The following is a 23,970-nucleotide window of genomic DNA, read 5'->3' as shown; positions in this document are numbered from 1 at the left end:
AAATTTCATTCAAACCGGGCTAACCGTTTAGAAGTCACAGCTTTATATTCCTCTTTTTTCTATTCTACTGTGTTACGTTTTCTATTGTAAACAATTTTCCAACAGCTGATTGATTGTCGATTCAGTATAAATTCAGTTTAATTTTGTGTATTTATGTCAAAGCTAATGCGCATTAGGATAGGGATAATTCACAAGTTAATTTGAATTAAGACTGCTAATGGAAATTAACGATGTCGTCTGTCTACGCCTAAATACATATGTATATTTTTTCTAACGATAAAAAGTAATTTTGATTTGAAAATTAAATTTACTGAGTATTAACACTTATCAAATTTAAAATATTATTGAAATTATTGGGTATTTCAAAAAATCGTTTCGAAAAATCATTTATTGTTTACACGATAGTATTACAAATGTTTTATTTCTTTGATGATTGATATTTTTCTGAAAACTTTATTTTTATTTTATATTTTCTTTATATTTTTATTTGCCTTATTTGTATTTAAAAATACTTACCCGGTACATATGAAAATAAAAAACAAATTTTGTTTAGACGATGAAATTGTATTATGATACTTAAATTTTTGACAAATATTTGGGTTGGGCAAAGTTGGTTATATTTTTCAATGAATTTTTTTGTTGTTGAAATAACTAAATAAACACATAACCCGATAACCAGGCAACCGTGGACAACCTTTTTAGTACTCAGTATTGCCGTCTATAAATAACTTTACTTGTGATTGAAATAGTTTCAAACTTCTAGAGTATGTATGAAAGGAACTCCAAATATATTTATACCCTACACCACCATAGTGGGGAGGGTATTATGCGTTTGTGCAGATGTTTGTAACGCCCAAAAATATTAGTCTAACACCCACCTCAAAGTATACCGATCGACTTAGAATCACTTTCTGAGTCGATTAAGCGATGTCCGGCCGTCCGTCTGGTCGGCTGGCTGGTTGTCCATGTAAACCTTGTGCGCAGAGTACAGGTCGCAATTTTGAAGATATTTCGATCAACTTTGGTACATATTATTTTTTCGGCTCAAGGACCAAGCCTATTGAAACTGGCTGAAATCGGTACACTATTTCACCTAGCCCCCATACAAATGTCCTCCCGAAATTGGACTTTATCGGTCATAAATGTTTAATTTATATATGTATCACCACAAATTCCGCTCCAAATAAGTTTTATATACACAAAATTCGGGCTTGACCGACCATACTTTCTTACTTGTTTTGTTATGCCGATGTTTAAACCATAAGAAACAACAAGAGCGGAAACTAGAAAAAAACTCAAACAAAAATTTTACTCAAAATAATCTCACATACGAGTGTTTTTGTTTTCACATCGATTTTTTTACTAATACATTCTCACCGCTTAGGTTTTTGACAACTGAGTTAGGTCTTTGACAAGAGAGTTTGTGTTTCAGAAATTTAGATAACCACTTCCAGCTTCGCATTTCCAAAGTCTGTCTCAAAAGGATTTATGATTTTCAAGGTGGTAATAAATTATACGTACATATGTACATTAGAGTGGCCCTGTTTGTATGGAGAAAAAATAAGGTATCGATGTTCCCGCCTAAAATGAAAATTTGATTCATTCTATGACTACGTTAAAAAAAACTAAATTTTGTCGAAAATTTTTAAATTACAATTTTTTTTAAATTTCTAATAACCAATTGAATGCGTCTCTCAAAGACTTTTCATATGATACCAAATTTACATATACTTCCTTTGGAAGAAATATGTAACAAATTGAAAAAACCTCAAAAAGGACCTTTGATCCAGCTCGCCAAATATTGACCCCAGGACGAAAAAAATTCAAAACGTAGTATTAGAATGAATCAAATTTTCATTTTAGTCGGGAACATCCGCAACTTTAATTTTGGGGCCACCCTAATGTACATACATATGAAAGAATATAAGTTAACACCCGATACGTTTAAAGCTCCAGACATTTGCAACATTTAAAATGCTGACCTAGTGTCTGCAGCTAACATCCGTTCCCACAGTCAAAATTGCAGTGTAGGCAGTAAGCTGATTCCTGGAAGAACATCAGGTGATTGGTGTGCATGGTTAATTATAATATTCATTTAGTTTTTAAGCTCAGATCAGTTTTGGAAATCATACAATATTCGCTCCTAAGAAAAACAACTAAAAATAGTTTTTTCTTTTTTTAAAAATTCTAACCAACAGGTTTGGAATTAATTTATACATATTTTGGAATGTTAAATTATTTAAATTATTTATTATTATTCTAATTCATCATTAAGTTTTAAATACAAGAGTATAAAGCAAATGAGCATTAAATGTGTTACGATTTAAGCATATCCAATTCTACGTAATTTGTTTAATGTACATATCGCACTCGTTCAACAATACTGTTTTAACTCAAAATTTTTGAAATTTCACTTTTTGCAAGAAATCAACTAACAACATCAATATCTATCAACGTATTCCGATTACTCTTACATCTCGAAAACCACATTTGAGACCATTTTCGTGATAATTAGTGACTACCTTTGTATCAACAAAAAGGTATTATTTTTAAATTAAATAGAAATACATCGTATATTTTCATAAAAAAACATTATTTTGAATTGAGCCTTCATTCAAGTTAAAAATAATTGTTTTATTTAAATTTGGTTGTATTTTGAGTTAATACTGTTTTGTTGATAAAATAATACAAACAAATATCGAGAAGTTTCAGAAAAATGGTATTAACTCAAAAAATAGATTTATTTTGCAATAATTGCAAAATTTTTAAAGAAAAACAATGTAAATATATTTTCAAATGGAATTTACTTACTATGATGTATTCGGATTTTCATATTCTCTTAAAATGTAACCACAAACAGTTTTTTCCCTCTACAGAAAATTTTAAAATTTTGAGTTAATACAGTATTGTTGAAAGAGTGCGATATGTACATACATACATACTGATATGTACTTAAAAGATTTGTTTGAAAATTTGGTGGTATGATAGATAAAGTCATTAATGTGAAGTAATAAAATGTTCTACATAGATATGTGTATGTACTTCAAAATCTGTGCAATTTTATGAGTAGTATAAGTGTTAACACTCATATTTATAAAGTTTTTAAATTTTTCAAAGGTTTATAAACCTAATTTTGTATGAAAATTTTGATTTATAAAACTTTATACATTTAAAAAATGTGTATGAATATGGGTGTAAATGTTACAATTTCTGTTAATTTCTCTTCATGTGAACATTTTTATATGCATAGGTACGTACAATTCAAATATTTACGAGAAATCATGTTTTTACTAAATTATTAAATTAAAAATTATTTTAGCAGCAGCAGTTTCAGGTTCTCTAGGCAGAACATTCTGTGCACACTGGTTTATTTTCTTCGACGGCAAATGTTGATGCTGTTATAGGGTTTGCACATTTCTGTTTAAATAAAAAAATATTGTACATATTAGGGATTTAAGTTCATTTACATAAATATTTCAATTAGTATAATATGTACACACCTTGCATTTAAAACAATCTCTGTGCCATTTGGCGTCTAAAGCAACAATTGCATTTTCGGTAATGGGCTTTGCGCAACCTGCACATCTGGCGGCAAACAATTCTTCAAAGTCATTTTTACAGTATGCCTTTCCATCTCGTTCATAGAAAGAAGAGCCTACCAAAGGCTTGTTGCAAGCTCCTCCACAGCTGAAACAATCTTCGTGCCACGTTAGTCCCAGAGCCTTAATTGTTCGCTTTTAATTCAATTAAAAAAATTATTAAAAATTATTATATTTATGTATTTAAGGATAATAATAAAAAAAGAAATATGTATAAGTATAAGGTAAGGGTATATGTAAGTATATGAGTTTGTCATTCCGTTTGTAATTTCCACAATATAATTTTCCGACCCTATAAAGTATATATATTCTGGATCCTTATAGATAGCGGAGCCATGTCCGTCTGTCTGTCTGTCCGTCTGTCCGTTGAAATCAATTTTCTGAAGACCCCAGATATCTTCAATAATTCTGTCAGACATGCTTTCGAGAAGTTTCCTATTTAAAATCAGCAAAATCGGTCCAAAAATGGCTGAGATATGAGGAAAAAACCAGGACAACCTCGATTTTTGACCTATATCTGGATTACTAGTCATTAATATAGACAATATGTATATCTAATGATAGATATTTGAAAGACGTATATAAAACCATAGTAAGTTGGACCTACAATGGGTCAAAATCGCAAAAAATAGGTTTGTACCCGAATTTTTTTTTTCACGAAAAAATTTTTTTTACTAAATATTAAAAAAAAAAATTGTTTTAAAAATTAAAAAACAATTTTGAAAAAAACAACTGGAAAAAAAATTAAATTTTGTTTACCTAAAAATATTTAAAATTTTTATTTTAAAGTATAATTTGGTGAAGGGTATATAAGATTCGGCACAGCCGAATATAGCTCTCTTACTTGTTTAATATATCTTTATTAATATTCATTAAACTGTTTAAATTATGTGTGATTATTATTCCACTTTAAATCTCCTATCGATTGATATAATTTTGTTTATCAAAGGGCTATGTTTCATATTTATATAGTCACTTTGCAATAAAATGGTAAATCTTTAAATTAAATCAAATAAATAAAACTGGGTTGATATTTAACTTTTATTGTTTAATAAGTTGAGGCTGGGGTGTGCTCGCCCACCCCAGATAAAAATTTGGAAAGTCGCAGAAAGATTTTTTTTGGATTTTTTAGAACATGAATCATGGATTTTTTGGAACCCATAAAGTTAAAAAATATTCCAATGGCAATCGTACAACGGAACACATGTAATGTTTGGTTTAAAAAACGGTTTACAAGCTAAAATAAAGGAGTCAAATTCTCAAGCCATTTTGGTTCATTGTTTATCCCACAGGCTAAACTTAGTTATTGTGGATTCATGTTCATACATATCATCAGCGAAACATTCCTAGCATAGAGAGCCTAAGCCAAGCTCTTCAAATTAGACAGTATAAAATAAACAGCCTTTGCACAACTAGATGGAGTTGTAGATACGAAAATTGTAAGTCAGTGATTAAAAATTACGCTGTAATTAAAAGTGATCTTGAAGATTTTTATTTAGAATCAACATTAGGTAAAAGCTAAAATCTGGATTTGCCGGATTATATTCCTTCAGTTGATTATTGGAAGTTAAATACATATATATAATCCAGAAATAGATAACATAATTTTAATATCGAATACCGATTCCAAAACGTTCCATTAACTAAAGGTGTTAACAATTTCCTTAAATTAGAGCTATGCGTAGAATAATACACTGATTTCGTAATGAAATGCTTCACGAACGATTTTCTATGTTAGCAAACTGAATTTTTGTGATATTTTAGTTTTGTTTTAATAAAAAAATACTATTTTTTATAAAAAAAATTATTTATTTTTACTATTTGGGAAGGGCACTTGCATACCCCAGAATAATAGTCTAGCTACGCTTATGATCCACCATCAATATGTGACAATTAAATATTTTTCTGATATAGGGGTTAATATGGGTAGTAGGGTCAATTATAGATCGATCCTCACAAAAGTGGGTAGAAAGATTTAGGTTCATATAAAACTTGTTTATGTCCAATTTCATGATATTAACCCTCTAATGCTTAAGCATGCCTAAGGCACTAATCGCAAAAAGGCCAATAAATGCAAACATAACTGATTTTTCATTTCAAAAACTCATGTAACAGTTGCTAAAAAACGTACTTAAATTATTTTAAAAAGCTCTCAAAGTTTTTGAAATGAACTATCAGTTATATTTGCATTTATTGGTGCCTTGAGACATGCTTAAGCATTAGGGGGTTAATTATTATAAGACAATAATGAATGTTCAAGTCATTTTCTAAAGGGGACCGACCTTGTTTGGGGACAAATGTTGCCCGATTTTTGCAATACTTTTCAAAATATGTTCAGAGTACTTAGAACTAATTTGTGCAAAATTGTATCAGGATTGCCGCCTAATCAACATATTTGAGACTGCGCATGTTCTTGCATTTCGAGGGGAAAAATATATGGAGACTTAGTAAAATCATGGACCGATATTGCCCATTTTCAATACCAAACGTACCTTATCAACATAGAGTATTTGTGAAAATGTTAGCCAGCTAGCTGTGTGTATAAATAAGTATTCTTCTTATTATTACAAATTTTGTTATTGGTTTTTGTGCCGCCCATTTCTAAATAATGGGGAGTAAATGTAAAATTAAAATGTAATTTCTTGATAAAACTACAACAACAACAACGTCGCTAGTGACACTAGTTGATAATAAAGCCATAGGGAACAATTCTCCTAAATAATGGGAACTCATAAAATTCATGCTTTTAAATTTTTTGCTTATGTTTTTTTAATTATCAATTATCTCTAATAACTTAGGAGATATTCGCACTTGAAAATTAAATTTTCAACATATTTTTCAAATGCCCTAAAGTTGCATTTTACATAATAAGTATGCGTCTTTTGGATGGACCTCGTCCTCTCGGTATCAATAATTTTCAAATTTGTTTTCATTTAAAATATTAAATGTAATGTTTGCTTTTTAAAAAGTATAAATTCCTAATACATCTTCTTAGAAATTGTTTAGATACCTTAAAAAGAAAAAAAAGTATTTTTTTTCCCAAAAACTACCGAAAAATTGCCTTTTTCATATGTTTAAATTCAAATGCATATTACTTTGGAGTCAGTCACGATTTTAAAACTATTCTTTTTTCGTTTGACATACATATACATTTGTTGTTAGTAAAATAAAAGAAAAATAGAGAAAATCTGGAAATATTTGGACCCGCCCACCTGATGAACATTTAATTTTCAAATGCGAATATCTCCTAAGTTATAAGAGATAATTGATAGCTGCGTGTATTGTAGTGTTCGATGAGGAGATTCTACATATCGCACTCGTTCAACAATACTGTATTAACTCAAAATTTTAAAATGTTCAGTAGAGGGCAAAAACTGTTTGTGATTACATTTTAAGAGAATACATCATTTAAGCAAACTCCATTTGAAAATATATTTACAATGTTTTTCTTTAAAATTTTTGCAATTATTGCAAAATAAATCTATTTTTTGAGTTAATACCATTTTTCTGAAACATATCGATATTTTTTTATATTATTTTATCAACAAAACAGTATCAACTCAAAATACAACCAAATTTAAATAAAACAATTTGATTATTTTTAACAAAGTATAACAAGTAGTCCAACTCTTTGACAACAGTACCTAACTCTATACATGTGTTAGTAAAAAAAGTACCTAACTCTAAACATGTGTGAGTAACAAAATTACACATGTGTTGGTAACTTTTAAATTTTCTCCAGGCAACAGAGTTCTATAAAAATGTATTAAATTTTAATTTGTATGAATTTTCAATACCAAAAATTGGAACTCTGTCCTATAATTTAAATTCTACAATAACAAAAAAATACATGTCAGAATTTCCAAAAATATTTTTTTCTTGATTTGTGCAAAATATAAACTTTTTAACAATGAAAATGTGCTAAAAGTGTTTAAAAAAATATAAAATTGTATGTGTTAAAGTAATAATGTGTAATAGAACGTTATTTTATCAAAAAATAAAAGTTAAAATTTCAAGACATTTCATTTGTTTACATTTCTCTGAGCTCACACGTTACCCGTATATGTGAGAGAGTAATTTGAAAAAAATGAGAGTTGGACTACTTGGTATATTTTGATTTTTAACATGAATAAAGGCTCAAATCAAAATAATAATTTTTTTTATGAAAATATACGACGTATTTCTATTTAAATTTGTGTATTAACTCAAAATAATACCTTTTTGTTGATACAAGGTAGTCACTAATTATCACGAAAATGGTCTCAAATGTGGTTTTCGAGATGAAAGAGTAATCGGAATACGTTGAAATGTTTACAGTAGATAGATATTGATGTTGTTAGTTGATTTCAAAAAGTGAATTTTTACAAATTTTGAGTTAATACAGTATTGTTGAACGAGTGCGATATGTATTTTTTTGAAACAGCCGAAGAAATAGGATCGTTTTAAAAATTGAATATAGCCAAGGAGTCCTACTGTGGGGACCCCTGGTAGACCAAACTTAAACTCGGCAACACTTCTTCTTTCTGCTTGTAAAATTTCATTCAATTCGGACAAAGGGTTTAGAAGTTTTATTTGCGTCATCATAACTCAAAAAATTTAGGCCCTAATTTTGTAAATCACGTCACAAAGTGATATTTATATGGAAAGCAAAAACAAAACTTCAAAAATTTTAAAAATTTGTTTTTGTTTTATATACAAATTCTTAACAGAACAAACGCACCAAAATTCAAGCGTTGGTTTGCCTTTCATAATTTGAAAATTTTGTATATAAAACAAAAACAAATTTTTAAAATTTTTGAAATTTTGTTTTTGTTTTCCATATAAATATCACTTTGGTGACGTGATTTACAAAATTAGGGCCTTAATTTTTAAGGTGACACATTTTTATACCCTACACCACCATAGTGGGGAGGGTATATTGGATGTAACGCTCGAAAGTATTAGTCTAACACCCATCTTAAAGTATACCGATCGACTAAGAATCACTTTCTGAGTCGATTAAACGATGTCCGTCCGTCTGTCCATGTAAACCTTGTGCGCATAGTACAGGTCGCAATTTTGAAGATATGTCGATAAAATTTGGTACTTATAATTTTTTCTACCCAAGGACCAAACCTATTGAAGCTGACTGAAATCGGTCCATTATTTCACCTAGCCCCCGAAGTGTATATTCGTTATAAAATCACTAATTCTCAACCACTTCTGTCTATTTAACCACTTTTACCACCTATAATATGGAACCGGATATGTTTTTATATTAGTGCTCCAAAACTAATTGTGCACTTTATCTAAACTACTTCTATGAACCGTATATTAGTTAAGTTCTGGTTTCGGCTTCAATTCTACAACTTTTATGGCCCATTAAAAAATTTAATTTTAAATGCCTATTTAGTATCATTTAAAATCGAAAACAATTTTATTATTTTTTTTTAAATTTCGTTGAACAATTTTTAAAATGTAAAATTTTTAATTTTTTTATACAAAGAAGAAGAACATTTTTAGGTGTTTCGGATAGAAACAAACTTTTATAAATATAATACATACCTCTAAAATCGGTTTTTTACAGGCATGACATGTTCCGGAATAGTTATGCATAAAACACTTTGAGCATACAGGTTCACCATCTTGTATATTAAATGTAGCCTCCTCAATAGGTAACTGACAATCTTTGCAGGAAAAATGTTGTGGGTGCCATGTTTTACCCAATGCAGTTATAATGCGATGTGTAATCACTTCCTTACATTTGTAACAAATTGATTCCGACTAAATAGTTAAACAACATTAAAATATAATATAATTTATAAATATTTTCACTTTAATATAATATATTATTATACATATTATGTATGTATGTATGTATGTATGTACATTTGGTCATAATCACATAATCTTACAATATTTATAGTCTTTTTATATGAATTCGAAATTTAAACAGTATTTTTGACTTTTGGTTAATATTGGTTAAAGATGTCGAAATTAAAAACTATAGCAAATCAAGATCCCAGTAACAGTTTATATCGTCCCCTCTATAAAACAATAGTGTATAAGCAATTTTGTGAAATTCTACTTCCACAAAATGGGTCAATTGAAATATTACTTTTGTTCTATATTGTCTACTAACACAAAAATTTTAAACTCAATTATTTCGAAATGGCAAACAAATTATACACTATTGTTTTACTAGCTGACCCGACGTTGTCCTGTCCAAATAAAAAAATCTTTGTCTTCGATTTGTGAATTTGTGAGAAGATGTGATGTTTGAAATGTGAAAAAAATACTTAACCCTCCGATAGTAGCAACTGATTTGGTTGATACAGGCAAATATTTTTTTATTGTAAATTTTTTTAAACATCCTAAATTTTAAGCTATTTTTTGATAAAAATATATTTTTACTGCAATTTTATTTGTATTACTCTTTTAAATACTTTGAATTTAATATTGTTTTTATGTTTTAGAAATAAAAAGTGAAGAGATTATTTTCAAACACGCCGTTTTTTTATTGATATCAATTTCATACATTGCGACTAGTCTCCTTAAAAAATGATTGCGACTAACGGAGGGTTAAAAACAGAAAAAACTTATTTTTGAATAATAAACCTAAGTCTTGCATACTTTCGTGGATGTCGTCCACAAAACGGACGACATCAAACATGCATTAAGTTCACCGGCTGGCGTTGACCGTGAAATCACGGGCAATTTTTGCGAAAATCACATGTCAACAAAATCATCGCACCACCAAACCGCTTTGATTGTTTCGTAAATCTTGCAACATATTGTCTAATGCTTCCAAAGGCATTTTATGCGCCATTATACACTCATCCCAAACGATCAGTTTGCTTTGCTGCAAAACTTTGGCCATCGCACTGTTCTTGGAAATTTTGTATTTTGGATTTTCATTGATTTGTATATTCAATGGCAACTTGAGTGAGGAATGAGCAGTTCGACCGCCTTCCAACAACATAGCTACAGTGCAAGTGTAATATCATTCTGCGAGCATATCGTTGCCAAAATCAACGCGATCAAAAAGTTTTTCCAGTTCCACCGGGAACGTAAAAAAAACATACAGTTCCAGTAGGTTTGGATGGGAAGCATGTTGAGATAATTATAGAAAGCAATGTTCGTATTTGACGAAAGCACAGCATATCGAGGGTGTATTCCCAATTCTCTAACAATCGCAAGCGTTCACACGCTTCGCTATACGAGTCACACAATTCGCCATTAACCTTCGCTTTACCAAAGGTTTTTTATGTACATGGTTTACCAATACCCACCCGGGTGACACTACACTTCTATAAATATATGCGACGAACGAAATTTTAAAAAATTGAAAAAACCGTATAAAAAGTTTAAAATGGTTCTATTAAATTCTATAGAACTCTAGAATTTGTTCAGTGAGTACAAATTTCCAATAATTTCGATGTGGTCACCCGGGTGGGTATTAGTAAAGCGAAGGTTAATAGTTCGCAAATCTTGGAATGATGTTGGGCCACGAACGTTGACTAATAGCAAACGCAAATTGAAACACTTGCGTTTCATAGATGGACTGTGTAAATGCGACCTAATGCGTCGGTGAAAAAAAGGGGGAAACCTAAAACTGGATTTCCTTGTTTCCGCCGCTGAAATGTCTTTGACGATTGATTCCGGGCAAAGTCATCATTACGGCTCATTTCAAAAAGTCTGGTCAATGCTGTAGATGGCGGTCGATCAACTCGTTGTTATACATTCTCCTCAGTAGTATAATTAGTGGAAGGTTTCCAATTGACACTTTTCAAACTGCTGGGTAATAATAGAACACAAACACGCACACGCACACACAAACTCACTAGCTGATACGCACAAACTGGTTTTATACTGATTGTGCGTTATAATTCTTATACAATTTATTTTATTTTTACTTATGTAGTTACAGTTTGTGTGTTGATATAATTCCCAAGTAGTTTATTTTTATTTTTAGATAAGTAGTCAGAGTTGTATGGTAAACGAGAGGGCTGCACTTCCGAAGTACAACCCGAATCTAACCCGATACCTGCTCTTGTAGTTTGCCGAATGTAAGAACTCCCGAATTTTTCATACATTCTTACTAACTTCTTACAATCGTATTTTTGCATCCGTAGCAGAATTAGTTGTAGTTAGCCGATCGTAAGAACTCCCGAATATTTCTTACAATCGTATTTTTGCATTCGTAGCCGAATTCAAGAACTCCCGAATTCTTCTTGACTTCGTTGTAGTTAGCCGATCGTAAGAACTCCCGAATATGTCTTACAATCGTATTTTTGCATCCGTAGCCGAATTCTTCTTGATTTCGTTGTAGTTTAGCCGACTGTAGATTCTAGGCTGCTAAACAACCCGAACTATTCGTAATCATCGCTTCACCACTCACCTTGTGTACCGACTTTGCCGTTTCATCATCGTGTAAGTTTCTACCGTCCCGCCGCTACTACGTTTCATCGTTTCAACGAATTTGATTTGCTGAATAACTTCGTAGATTTAAGTATTTAATAAGTAGATTAAGGTTTCGTTATAAAAACTTTGTTTTGAATATTTTTATATAACACCCAAAAATATTCGTGTTTTATTTCAATGGAAGCAGACCTCTGAATCGAACCTGGACAGACTGAGTCATACCTCAGCTCGAAAAATAAACTGCATTACACGGCTAACTGAACAACAGTTGGATGTCTTTCGTGAATGGCAAATGATCAAAGTGACCTATTTGAAATTAAGTGACTTCATCGTTGGAATTCTCCGCACTAACTCAGCCATGTCACTAGCTTTGATTTTTATTTATATAGATAGATTAAGGGGACGATATTTTATAATTTTTTTCTTCTCTCCTTCGTTCTATGCGTTTATTCTATGGCGTCAATTACCTTACTGAGATTGTCAGATAGATGATCGAAAGTAGTCATCGCTTCTGGTGGGTAAAATAAAGTGCAGTACAAAAAAAGTTTGAAGTGACTTCACCATAGGTTACTAAGAGACACTAAAGTGATTATTGACTTCATGCTATGTTACATGGGATATCAGTATACTTAAGCAGAAATAAAAACAAGTAAGACAGCTATATTCGGCTGTGCCGAATCTCATATACCCTTCACCAATTATACTTCAAAATAATAATATTAAATATTTTTAGGTAAACAAAATTATTTTTTTTTCCAAAGTTGTTTTTTCCCTTTTTTGGAAAAAAAAATTTCGAATTGTTCTTTTTTATTAAAAAATTTCAAATTGTTCTTTTTTATTAAATTTGAAAAATAGGTCAAAAAATAGCAACCGAGCCGGAAAAAATCCGGAGATATTGATGTATGAATCTTGTATGTAAGTTATTTGGGGACTTCTGAGCGTTGATTTCAACAGACATACAGACGGACTTGGCTTAATCGACTCCGCTCTTTATAAGGATCCAGAATATATATACTTTATAGGGTCGGAAAATTTTATTGTGGAAATAACAAACGGAATGATAAACTTATATATACCCTTCTCACGAAGGTGAAGGGTATAATAAATTGTATGAGAATTATATCAACACAATTTGTATAAAACCAGTTTGTACGAATTACTCACAAAACGTTTAAAGTGACTACACGCTAGATTACGTAGAGACACTTAAGTGGCAATTGTCTTCATGATAGATTACTTGGGATGTATAAAGTAACCAATTGTCTTCTATATGCACTATAAAGAGCACATACGTGTCAAATGACCAAAATATATAAATTGGAGTCAGCCAAGTTATAAGAAATTTGTGACAATTACTGTATTTAAGGGATACATTGACTACTTGCTTAACTGCTGGGTAATATTCATATTTTCTGTATATGTATGTATATGAGAAATTTACTAATATATATACATACATATGGGGCATTTCATGTCAAGTGAACCAACTTTTGAAATCGATGTCTTCCGATAGGGATGAAATTTGCACCAAGGTAGTACTATTGGATAGTAACTCAGACACAATTTTTCAACTCTCTGAGTTATAGGGGGTCAAAGTTTGACATTTTGGTTAAACAGGTGTTTTTTCTTATCCATGTAACTTATTACCTAAAAATAAAAATATTCAAAATTTTTTTCACTTTGATCTTAGTATAAGATCTTTAGCTGTACGTTCAGATCAAATACATATTAGGGTTTTAAAATTGTTTGTACTACCGATTTTGGCAACATATATCATTGATCATTAAGAAAGTATTTATAACATCTGTTATTCCTAAGATTTGTATCATTTAAATTTCAATAATAATGTTATTCATATTTCAGAATAAATTATGTTTCTATTTTTACAATAATCAAAACAATCTTTACTTGTTTAAATATTACAGTAATTTTGACTTACCTGCACAACCAACTTTTGCACTATATTTTGTGCAGGTAAGTCAAAAATGCAGTTAACCTTAACACACTTGCCTGCTCATTGATGCTGATATGTGCATTTAAGTTTACTGGCCAAAAAAGCAGCTAACAGCAAATATTTTACATGAAGCTTTGTGATTTTTTCGTCTAAAAATAACACATAATTTTTTATTCAAAATCGTATTTTTTATTTTATTTTGATTTCATTTTGTATTAGACAGCTAAATGATTTTTTTTTTCGTCTAAAAATAACACATCATTTTTTATTCAAAATCGTATTTTTTATTTTATTTTGATTTCATTTTGTATTAGACAGATAAATGATTTTTTTTTCATGAAAACCAGTTGTAGCATCCAAAAGTTTGCACTTAAATTAACGAATGGTGTTTGGTAAAATAAATATACAAAATACAAATTTTGTTCACTTATAACTATGCAAAATGCTATTAAGTGAAAGGCAGGTAAGTCAAAACTACTGTATTCATTTTTGAGTAAAATCCAAAAAAATGCAAAAAAGGTACAATAATTTCATTGTAGTAAATAAGAAATATAATGAAAGGCAAGTTCTAAGAGATAATAATTAAGACACAATTTTTCAACAAGATCGTTGGAGAATTCTCTGAGTTAGAGGCGGTCAAAATTTTGACATTTTGGCCAAACAGGTGTTTTTTCTCATCTATGTAACTTATTACCTATTGTTCTTAGCAAAATGTGTTCCAAATAAAAAATGTTTGACATTTTTTTTTCGAAATCAAAAACTTTTTTGACTTTTTTTCAAAATGGGACCTTTTTTCTTAAAAGAAAGCTTAGATATATTCCTTGAAGAACTATTTGGTCACTTAGTAGGATGCGAGTTGAATAGCTATCAAAATAAAGGTTTTCTAACTTAAAACATAAAATGCTTAACTTTTTTGCCAAAATCATTTTTGAGTTTTTTTCAAAATGGACCCTTTTTTTGCTCCAAAGAAGGTTTTTCAAGAGGTTTTTGGTCGCTTAGTGGGATGCGAGTGGGATATATATCAAAATAAATGTTTTTTAACTCAAGATAGACAAGATAGACATTTTTTGGGCAAGATCATAAACTTTTTGACTTTTTTTTAAATGGGGCCTTTTTAATCCTTTAACAGGATTTTGACCCTTAGTGGGATGAGAGTGGGATATATATCAAAGTAAATGTTTTGTAACTCAAGACATACAATTTTTCTGTTAAAACAAAAATATCCCACTTGCATCCCACTAAGAGACCAAAAAGCTCTTAAAATTCTAGATTTTAAGTTAAAAAACATTTATTTTGATAGATATCCAACTCTTATCCCACTAAGCAACAAAAGACCTATTTGGCAAATTTTTTTTTCGAAATGATGAAATAGCTATCTAAACTATATGGGACACATTTTTCTAAGAACAATAGGAAATAAGTTACATAGATGAGAAAAAAACAGCCGCTTGGCCAAAATAGTAATTTCGACCGATCTGAATTACTATTCAATAGATTTAACATTGGTGAAAATTTCATCCCGATCGGAAGACATCGATTTCTAAAGTTGGTTCACTTGACATGAATCCCCCTTATTTAATTAAACAAAGCATAGAACCTTTTTTGAATTTAATATATGAATAAAATATAAAGTTTTACACCAAATACAATTAAAAGCGAAATCTAGCATCGAGTAGGCTAAACTGACAACACTGGTACAAACATGAAAGCATTTTTATCTTTGTATACGAATCTAATGAACATCACTTTTTAAACAAAAAATCAAAGTGTTAAAAACAGCAAAAAAGCAAATAAATAAATAAAAATCTGCTAAGACTGGCGATGATCTCAGAACTTTATATGAAATGGCATGTACACACTCACGCATACACACACACATACATACATATTGTGCACATGTATTTATGTGTGTATGCAAATTATTTGGTAATAAATAGACAAAATGTTTATGATGAACAATATAATACATTAGAAGAAAGGAATCTCCAATAATTCTATAGAATTTGCAATTAGTACCCAGCAGTTCTAGGAGACAGTCCCGAACTAGTGATTTTATCCATAATTTACGGTGGGAGCTAGTTACGTCAATAGCCACGTGACTAGTCATTTTAACACTAGTTATGTCCTTGATTACAATGAGACTGTCTGATAGCTGATCGAAAGTAGTCAACGCTTCTGGTGGGTAAAATAAAGTACAGTGCAAAAAAAGTTTAAAGTGACTTCACCATAGGTTACTAAGACACAAAAATTACTATTGACTTCATGCCATGTTACATGGGATATCAGTATACTTAAGCAAAAATAAAAATAAACTGTATGAGAATTATATCAACATAATTTGTATAAATCCAGTTTGTACGAATTACTCACAAAACGTTTGAAGTGACTACACTCCAGATTACTTAGTGACACTTAAGTGGAAATTGTCTCCACGCTAGATTACCTGGGATATATAAAGTAACCAATTGTCTTATCTATGCACTACAAAGAGCACATACGTGTCAAATGACCAAAGAAGGTCTCTCTCGCGCAGTGTTGCCACTTCATGTGTAATTACACATATTGTGTGTAATTTTAACTGGGATGTGTAGCCCATGTGTAATTGATCGCATGTGCAATTCATGTGTAATTTTAAATTCCAATTATATCCAAAATATATTGTCAATATATATCTTTTATCTATATTTTGGATTTTTATTGAATGAATCATGGATTATTCAGATTTCAAATCCGACTGAAAATAATATGGTTTATTTTAGTTGATAAATAACAAATCCAGTATCTCTTAATGTATTCATATATGTATGTATATTATATTGTACTCGTTTGTTACTCAGTATAATGGAATTATGCATATGTATGAAGATATGAATTAAGTTTGAACTAAATTAACATTAAGGTTTGTAGAAAAATACGATAAGTAATTTGGAGATTGCTATGTTTGGTTTACCGAGCGGACATTTCGCCGTTTGTGATAGTTTGGTTTGTGATATTGGTAATGAAACCAAATTTTAGTTTATATTACAAACTTTTAATTCCAACATGAAAAAAATATAAAACAACAAATAGTATTCAATAATTATAAATTTTTATGAATTATTACAAATTGTTATTGGAAAAACGTTAATTTTCAAGATATCCCAAGGTTGACTATCGATTCAGAACTGTAAAAAGTTAACGATAACGCTAATTTTGATTATTTCGATAAAGGTGATTTAGCGGTAAAGGTTTGTTTGGCTTAATTTTAAAGGTAATTGCAGTTATTTCGGGTTAACGTTAGCCAATCTTAAGAAGAAAAAAAACAAGAACGTAGGAATTTGTGTGAGAAAAATTTATTTACAAATTGTTACTAGTTATTTGTGTTTATGCTATTGTCTGTCTGGTTTCTGGTGTGTGTTTTATATATTAAATGGAATTACTATTTACAATTAAATTTTCAAAATTTAAACGTTACAAAAATTATACATTTATTTACTTACACGATTTTACTCGTAAAGGGTTCATTTACTTTTTCCTAATTTTCTCTCTCGTTACAAGAATTTACTGGGAAGGTAAATGATCAGAGCAATAATTTTTAAACAATAGTAAAAAATATTTAACTTTGTCTAAATTAAGACTATTTGAAACAGAAAACAAAACTGATTTCAAAGCATTTAATATAAATTAGGAAAAAATTCGAAAATTTAAATTTTTAATAGAAATGTAACAATTTGCAATGGAACAATCCCAAATGAACATTGATTAATATTTGTTAAAAGTATATTTGGGATTGACATATTTGACTGATCTCAAGAATTCATTAAATTAGAAAAGTTCACTAAAACAATAGAGATTTTTAAGGGGTATTAACCTCATATATCCAATTCCTGGATAAACTAAAGTGATCGTATTTGGTCCAAACATCCCAGAGTCCACTGTGACAAACCTTTTATATCCATGTACGTTTTAATAATCTTGTACCACGAAAATTTATTTACATGTGTAATTTTTTCTCGTATGTGTAATTTAGGTATGAGGCATGTGTAGTTTATAATTTATTTGGTGGCAACACTGCTCTCGCGGCAATCGTAATTCCCGCTTTTTTAGATTTTCCACATTTCATACTTCCTTTAATCAAGTTATTAAATAACAGTATGTACGGAATATAACATAGTACCAATGTCGAATTTTCCATGACTTTGGCGCATAAATCAAGATGGGTGGCTTATTCGCATATAGTGAGGGAAAAACGACGTTGCAAAATCGACAACGGTTGATGTCATAATTTAAAAAAATATAATGAATAAAAGTCAAGTAAATAAATGGTTTAAAACCCAAAATATATAAGAAAGCGTAATTGTGTTTAATAGCGAATTTGTGTTGATGCAGATTAAGATCCACTGAATCCAGTTTGTCTTCAGACAAACTTTAGAGTAAAACTCGATTTTCAATTTTTCCAATTTTCCGACTTTTCTGGAGGCTTTTTCCAAAATTCTTCCGTAAAAACCTTCTCCTAAACCTATACGAACTGACAAAAATTATACAGAAATCGGCCCAGCCGTTCTCATTTTATGATTAATATAGATTAACAGTAATGTAGAATACAATAAGTATGTATTTGTTTTATTTTTTAGATAGAGGACCTAAGGGACCATTAGGGATTTGAAATTTCACATGCAGGAACTCCGACAATTGACACCAATGTTTTGCCACTTTTAAACATGGAATATTTTATGTATATGGGCATTTCCAGCGAAAAGTCCACCCAGACCGAAAAATTAAAAGTTAACCAACACTATTTCCTTTCCAGTATTATTTAAGATAAATATTCAAAATTAACTAAATAAAAGAGTTCAAGGCTTTCCTGAGTTGAATGGCGAGATACCGGTCCACAAAGTTCAAGTCTTAGTTTTGGTCAGTTGTGTTTTATTTCTAAGGGCATATTCTCTTTACAATTTATATTTCTAGGAGTAATTGTTCTAAAGCACTCTTACCGAAAAACCTTTGCTATAACAACAGCTACCGTTATATAAATCCAAAAAAGCAAACAAATAAAAATTAACGGTAAAATTTTGATTTGCTTTTAATGAAACTTTAAGATATCGTCAGGCCAGACAAACAAAGGTTTATTCTATTTATCTCTACGCTGACGATCGCAAGTTCGTGAAATTTTGTATTTTAACAAAGGTTTATAAAATAAACTAAAAAGGTTTATAAAATAATCTAAAAAAATCGGTTATCAAACAAATAGTTACTTTAATATTCATTTTCAAAAGTGTGTAACGTCACGCCAGATTATGTGTAAAATACCGTAAAAGGCAAGAAAAATTTTGTTTGAAAAAGAATAATGAAGGCAATCAGCAATACAGATGCAAACAAAACTTGGGAATTTAAGGACGAGGCCTAGCCCAAATTCAAATGTCCTCCCGAAATATGACTTTATCGGTAATAAATATTTAATTTATATAGGTATCTTAACATATTTCGCTCCAAATAAGTTTTATATATAGTGAAGTCATGTCACACAATTTCATGATGATAGGTCCATAATTAGTCATAATTAATCATAGTCCATATAAAGACACCATCCAAAAATCACTTTTACAAACATAAATCTCTTAAAAAAATAGGTATGTCTGCTTTTACACAGGGCAATTTTTCTTGCGCAAGTCTAGAGTTTATAGGAGAGAGAGGCAAGAAGAAAGAAGAGGGGTACACACTTGCTTGTACTGGCAAGTCTCTTCAAATTTCTTTTGTTTTCTCATTTTCAATATGGCGTCTATTAGGTTTTGCCATACAAAATTGCTCACAGACTTGCTGTGTGTAAACAGACGAGCAAGTTTAAAAGGGAATCGACGAGACTTGCTTCAAGTAAACTTGCCCTGTGTAAAAGCAGACTATCCACATAGAATTCAACATAAATAAGTTTAATGTAAACATAAATCACTCGACCTAATTTCATGACGATCGGTTTATATTTGGTCATAGCTCCCATATAAGGCTCACTTAATAATATCAGTTTAACGAGCATCTATGTATATTAGAGTGCTCGAAGATTGTATGGACGAACAAAATTTTCTAGGTACAGGCCGTCCCCCCTCTAGAATGGTTCTATGTATTGTAGAAACTCGTTGTGTAAAATATTAGGATGATAGGATAACGCTAACTGGTGCCGCAACGACGCTGAAGTTTTGAGGTGCATTTTCAAGGGGAAAAAATGCAAAAATTTTTTCAGATTTTGTAAAAATTTTGGCATTAAATAATTACTTTTGCAATTTAATTTAAAAGAATCGAAATGCAAGTAAATATGGATATATTTGAAGTAAAAATGTACTTTTATTATAATATTTATCAAAATATGTTAATTTTCTTTCTGCATTTCTTGTTCAAGTGGCCTGAGACACGTTAATGGCCTGGCGATTTTTTAATAACTTTAAAATTTTTTAACCAATTTTTGTCTTTTATATCTTATTAGAACGACAACTACGTGTACATTTCGATTATATTAAATAAAATTGCAAAAGTAATTATTTAATACCAAAAATTTTACAAAAACTGAAAAAATTGCATTCGTTGCGGCACCAGTTAACGTTATCATATCATCCTAATATTTTTCACAACCAGTTTTTACAATACATAGAACAATTCTAGAGGGGGGACGGTCAAAATTCGCAATTTTATTTTTTTGGAGCACTCTAATGTATATATTAAAAATGTTGAAATCCAAATATAATTTAACTAAAATAAAACATAAAACTATTATATATATATATTATAATAAATATATTTTTATAATTTTCTTATATTTATTTTTTTCTTATTTATTAACCAAAAAATATATCACATGAAAAATTAAGTAACGTAACGCCATGTAACGTCACGCCATATACTAAAGCTAATAAATATAAAAAACGAGGAACGGTTTTTAAATTTTATAATTTGGAAAATAAATTTATATCATTCTAAATCCTACTACAAAAGGTTTTATACAAAAAGTATTGCCCAATTCGCAGAGTTATGCAATTTTGTAATGCAACTCAAACCGCACTTCTGTTTTTGGTAACGTAACACCATCGCATATTTTTACTAATATCTTCAAATCCCTAGGGTCAGTTCTAATATTTTTACTGAATATAGTGGTACTTAATTACTTCGCAAAAATAAAAAAATCATTAATTTTTTTTAAATTTTGTCGTACAAATGTAACGTCACGCCATATTGGAAATGTCCATATGTATTTTATATTTGAGTATTTTTTCGTATTGTATTTAAAAATAAATGTAAATATAAAAAATTACCAAATCGTATCAAATCGACAACATATGGTGTCAACGGTTGTGTGTGCGGTGTCAAATTGGCAACGGTCTGGTGTCAAATTTACAACGGTCTGGTGTCAAATAATACACGAAGGGTGAAAAATTGTCAACGGTCTGTTATAAAATCGTACACGAACGGTGTCAAATCTACAACGGATGGTGTAATTTTTTCGTTGTCAAATTGACACCGTCCCAAATTCGACAATTTTGTTTGGTGACTAAGTGCGCTGAACGTTGCCCGAAAGACACCCATTTTGATAAAAAACAATTGTTGTTGAACGCTATATCTGTCCATGCTGCTTTGGCAAAACAAACTGAATAAATGACGAAATATGTAGCATCAACAATATAGCCGCTATCTTCTGTCACAATCTCGAAATTATTTAAAATTAATGATTTAAAATTTTTGTCAATTCGATTGAGACAACAACCCGAATAAAGCCCTTAACTAGTTATGTTTAATTTCACAACTTTCAATAGTAAAATTACATCAGTTAATTTTAGATATGTACTATTTTATTGGCGAGAAGTCAATCGTCACTTAAGTATCGCTAAGTAATATAGGGTGTAGTCACTTAAAACTTTTTTATACTGCACTTTAGAAACATTTAAAACTGTGAATTTATCATTAAAAGTGAAATGTGAAAGTGAAATGTACATTAATTGTGAAGAATTTTATTAATTCTGTAGTTTATTTAAAAACTAATCCCATACATGAATTATATATATGTATATATATATTTTGTTCAGTAAATAGTATTTTTTACAATAAATTATAGAAATATAAATTTCGCTTAATTTAGGCGAAAATCCCAAAACTAAAGTGTCTAAGGATTGATCCGAAATACTTGAGAAATATCAAAGATACATATTATTTTCTTATAAAAGTTTAGTTGACCAATGTAATAATACAAAAACATCGTGCTTTGTTGAAATAAACATGTTACAATTGATTTAAATACAAGCTAAATATTTAAAAAAAAAGTCATAATAACTGCATCGTATAACTATGTACATACATATGTATATTGATCGGCGGATTAACTGCGTTATGTCGGATCCAAAACTTTAATTATTGTGTATCGCTGCATTAGTTTTAAGAAAGTAAAATTGTGATTTTGGAATACAAAATTCAATGAATGATGATAATTAAAATGGAATTCGTTAGTAAACATGCTGACCATCATGTTAATATGTTTATGTATTAAGACAATTATTTAACGATTATGTGTTAGACAATAGATATCAATTAGATACATATTATTACTCAAGAATAAAGAACTATCAATGTTAGATGGATCTGATCTCAAATAACAAAAGATGTTGTTGTTGGTTACTTACCATGTTCAGTGTTGTGTTTTGGTAAGTTGTAATATTTATTACTTTTGGGTTTTCTTTATTTTTATTGAAAATACAACAAATTTGTATGTTTTTATATTGTTACGCGTAAACTCAAAATTAAATTTAAATGTTTTTTCGATACTTGAATTTTAAAAATATATTTTTAGACATATAAATTATGAAGTAATTGAAATAATTTTCAATGATGTTAAACGAATTACTACTGTCAAAGTCAAAAATCAACATTCATACATACATATGGCCAATTAACAAAGTGTGAACCAGGGCACACTTAGAAAGGTGACTGCGATGAAACAGCTGATTATTCTAGGTCTGTTCATTTACTTTCCCAGTAAATACTTGCAACGAGAGAATAAAATCAAAATTTACAACGAGAGAACACTCTCTATAATTTATACGCTCTTGATTTTTTCTCTACTTGCAAGTTTTTTGAGTTAATGAACGCTTTTCCAGTAACAATTGTTACTAACTAGTAACAACTTTTAGTTATTGAACAAAGCTTCTTTTTATTCTAATTGAACTGTCGTCAATTCACTTGTGGTTGTTGTGGCAAAAAATACAACAAACCCAAAAGCAAAAACAACAACAGGCAACTTTGACAGTTCACATATCTTTTTGTATTGTTGTATTTGTTGTAGTGATGCAGTCACCTTTCTAAATGTGCCCTGGTGTGAACTATGCTGGGTATTTGGGTACTCAGTACTCAATTTCGCCTATTGTTTTTGTTTACAAATATACTATTTCAAATAAGCACAGCAAATTAAAGTTAATTTTATATAAAACTATAAACCTACCGCCCCCGGCTTCGCTCGGTAGCTATTTACTAATGTTAGTTCTCAAATTTCTACAAAGAATATCTCTTATTAAAATATGGATTTTTTTTTACAAACTACTGAAAATTTCAAATCGCTCCAGCCGTTGTCACGATGCCATTACATACATGGACCATTTCATTTGTATTTACTTATATATAATAAAAATCAACCCTGTTAGCAGATGTCAAGTAAAAACGTAATGAAATTCGGTTTTTAACAGGTTCAGTCACTACAGTTACGCTGCATTTTATCACTATAACTGCACTAACTACTTCACACACAACAAAAACGATCAGCTGTTTACACGCTTTGGCATTTTTTCTACCAATTTTATATTGACTTCATTTGGAATATTTTCTCTCTCGTGCTCAATCCGCTGCTAAAGCTAGTACAAATTGGTGCAATTCGGTATTGTTCCAACCGCCACTTCACGAGTCACCACAAGGATTGAGCTCGGGACATTGAGATGGACACTACATTAATAAGAAATTATGAGATATAGGGTTAATTTCCAAAATTTTTTAATGTAATATTCATTAATA

General features: G+C 30.0%; 1 protein-coding gene across 2 annotated transcripts in view; it reads right to left on the bottom strand.

Moving 5' to 3' along the window:
• Positions 1 to 2,220: 2,220 nt before the first annotated feature.
• LOC135958941 (transforming growth factor beta-1-induced transcript 1 protein) overlaps positions 2,221 to 23,970 on the bottom strand; it is a 36,267-nt gene continuing 14,517 nt past the window's right edge. Inside the window, exons 2-5 of one of the 2 annotated variants that reach the window (XM_065509890.1) lie at positions 22,593 to 22,733; positions 9,144 to 9,362; positions 3,501 to 3,734; positions 2,221 to 3,417 (exon numbers count right to left, since the gene is read on the bottom strand). In XM_065509890.1, coding sequence (XP_065365962.1) covers positions 3,340 to 3,417; positions 3,501 to 3,734; positions 9,144 to 9,362; positions 22,593 to 22,595 — 534 coding nt within the window. In that variant the 5' untranslated portion in view covers positions 22,596 to 22,733 and the 3' untranslated portion in view covers positions 2,221 to 3,339. The remainder of the gene's footprint in view (positions 3,418 to 3,500; positions 3,735 to 9,143; positions 9,363 to 22,592; positions 22,734 to 23,970) is intronic. The other variant, XM_065509891.1, reaches the window with a different exon arrangement.

This window comes from Calliphora vicina, chromosome 4 (assembly GCF_958450345.1).
Source record: "Calliphora vicina chromosome 4, idCalVici1.1, whole genome shotgun sequence".
NCBI classification, from domain to species: Eukaryota; Metazoa; Arthropoda; class Insecta; order Diptera; family Calliphoridae; genus Calliphora; species Calliphora vicina.
This window is presented reverse-complemented; position numbering and strand designations above follow the sequence as displayed.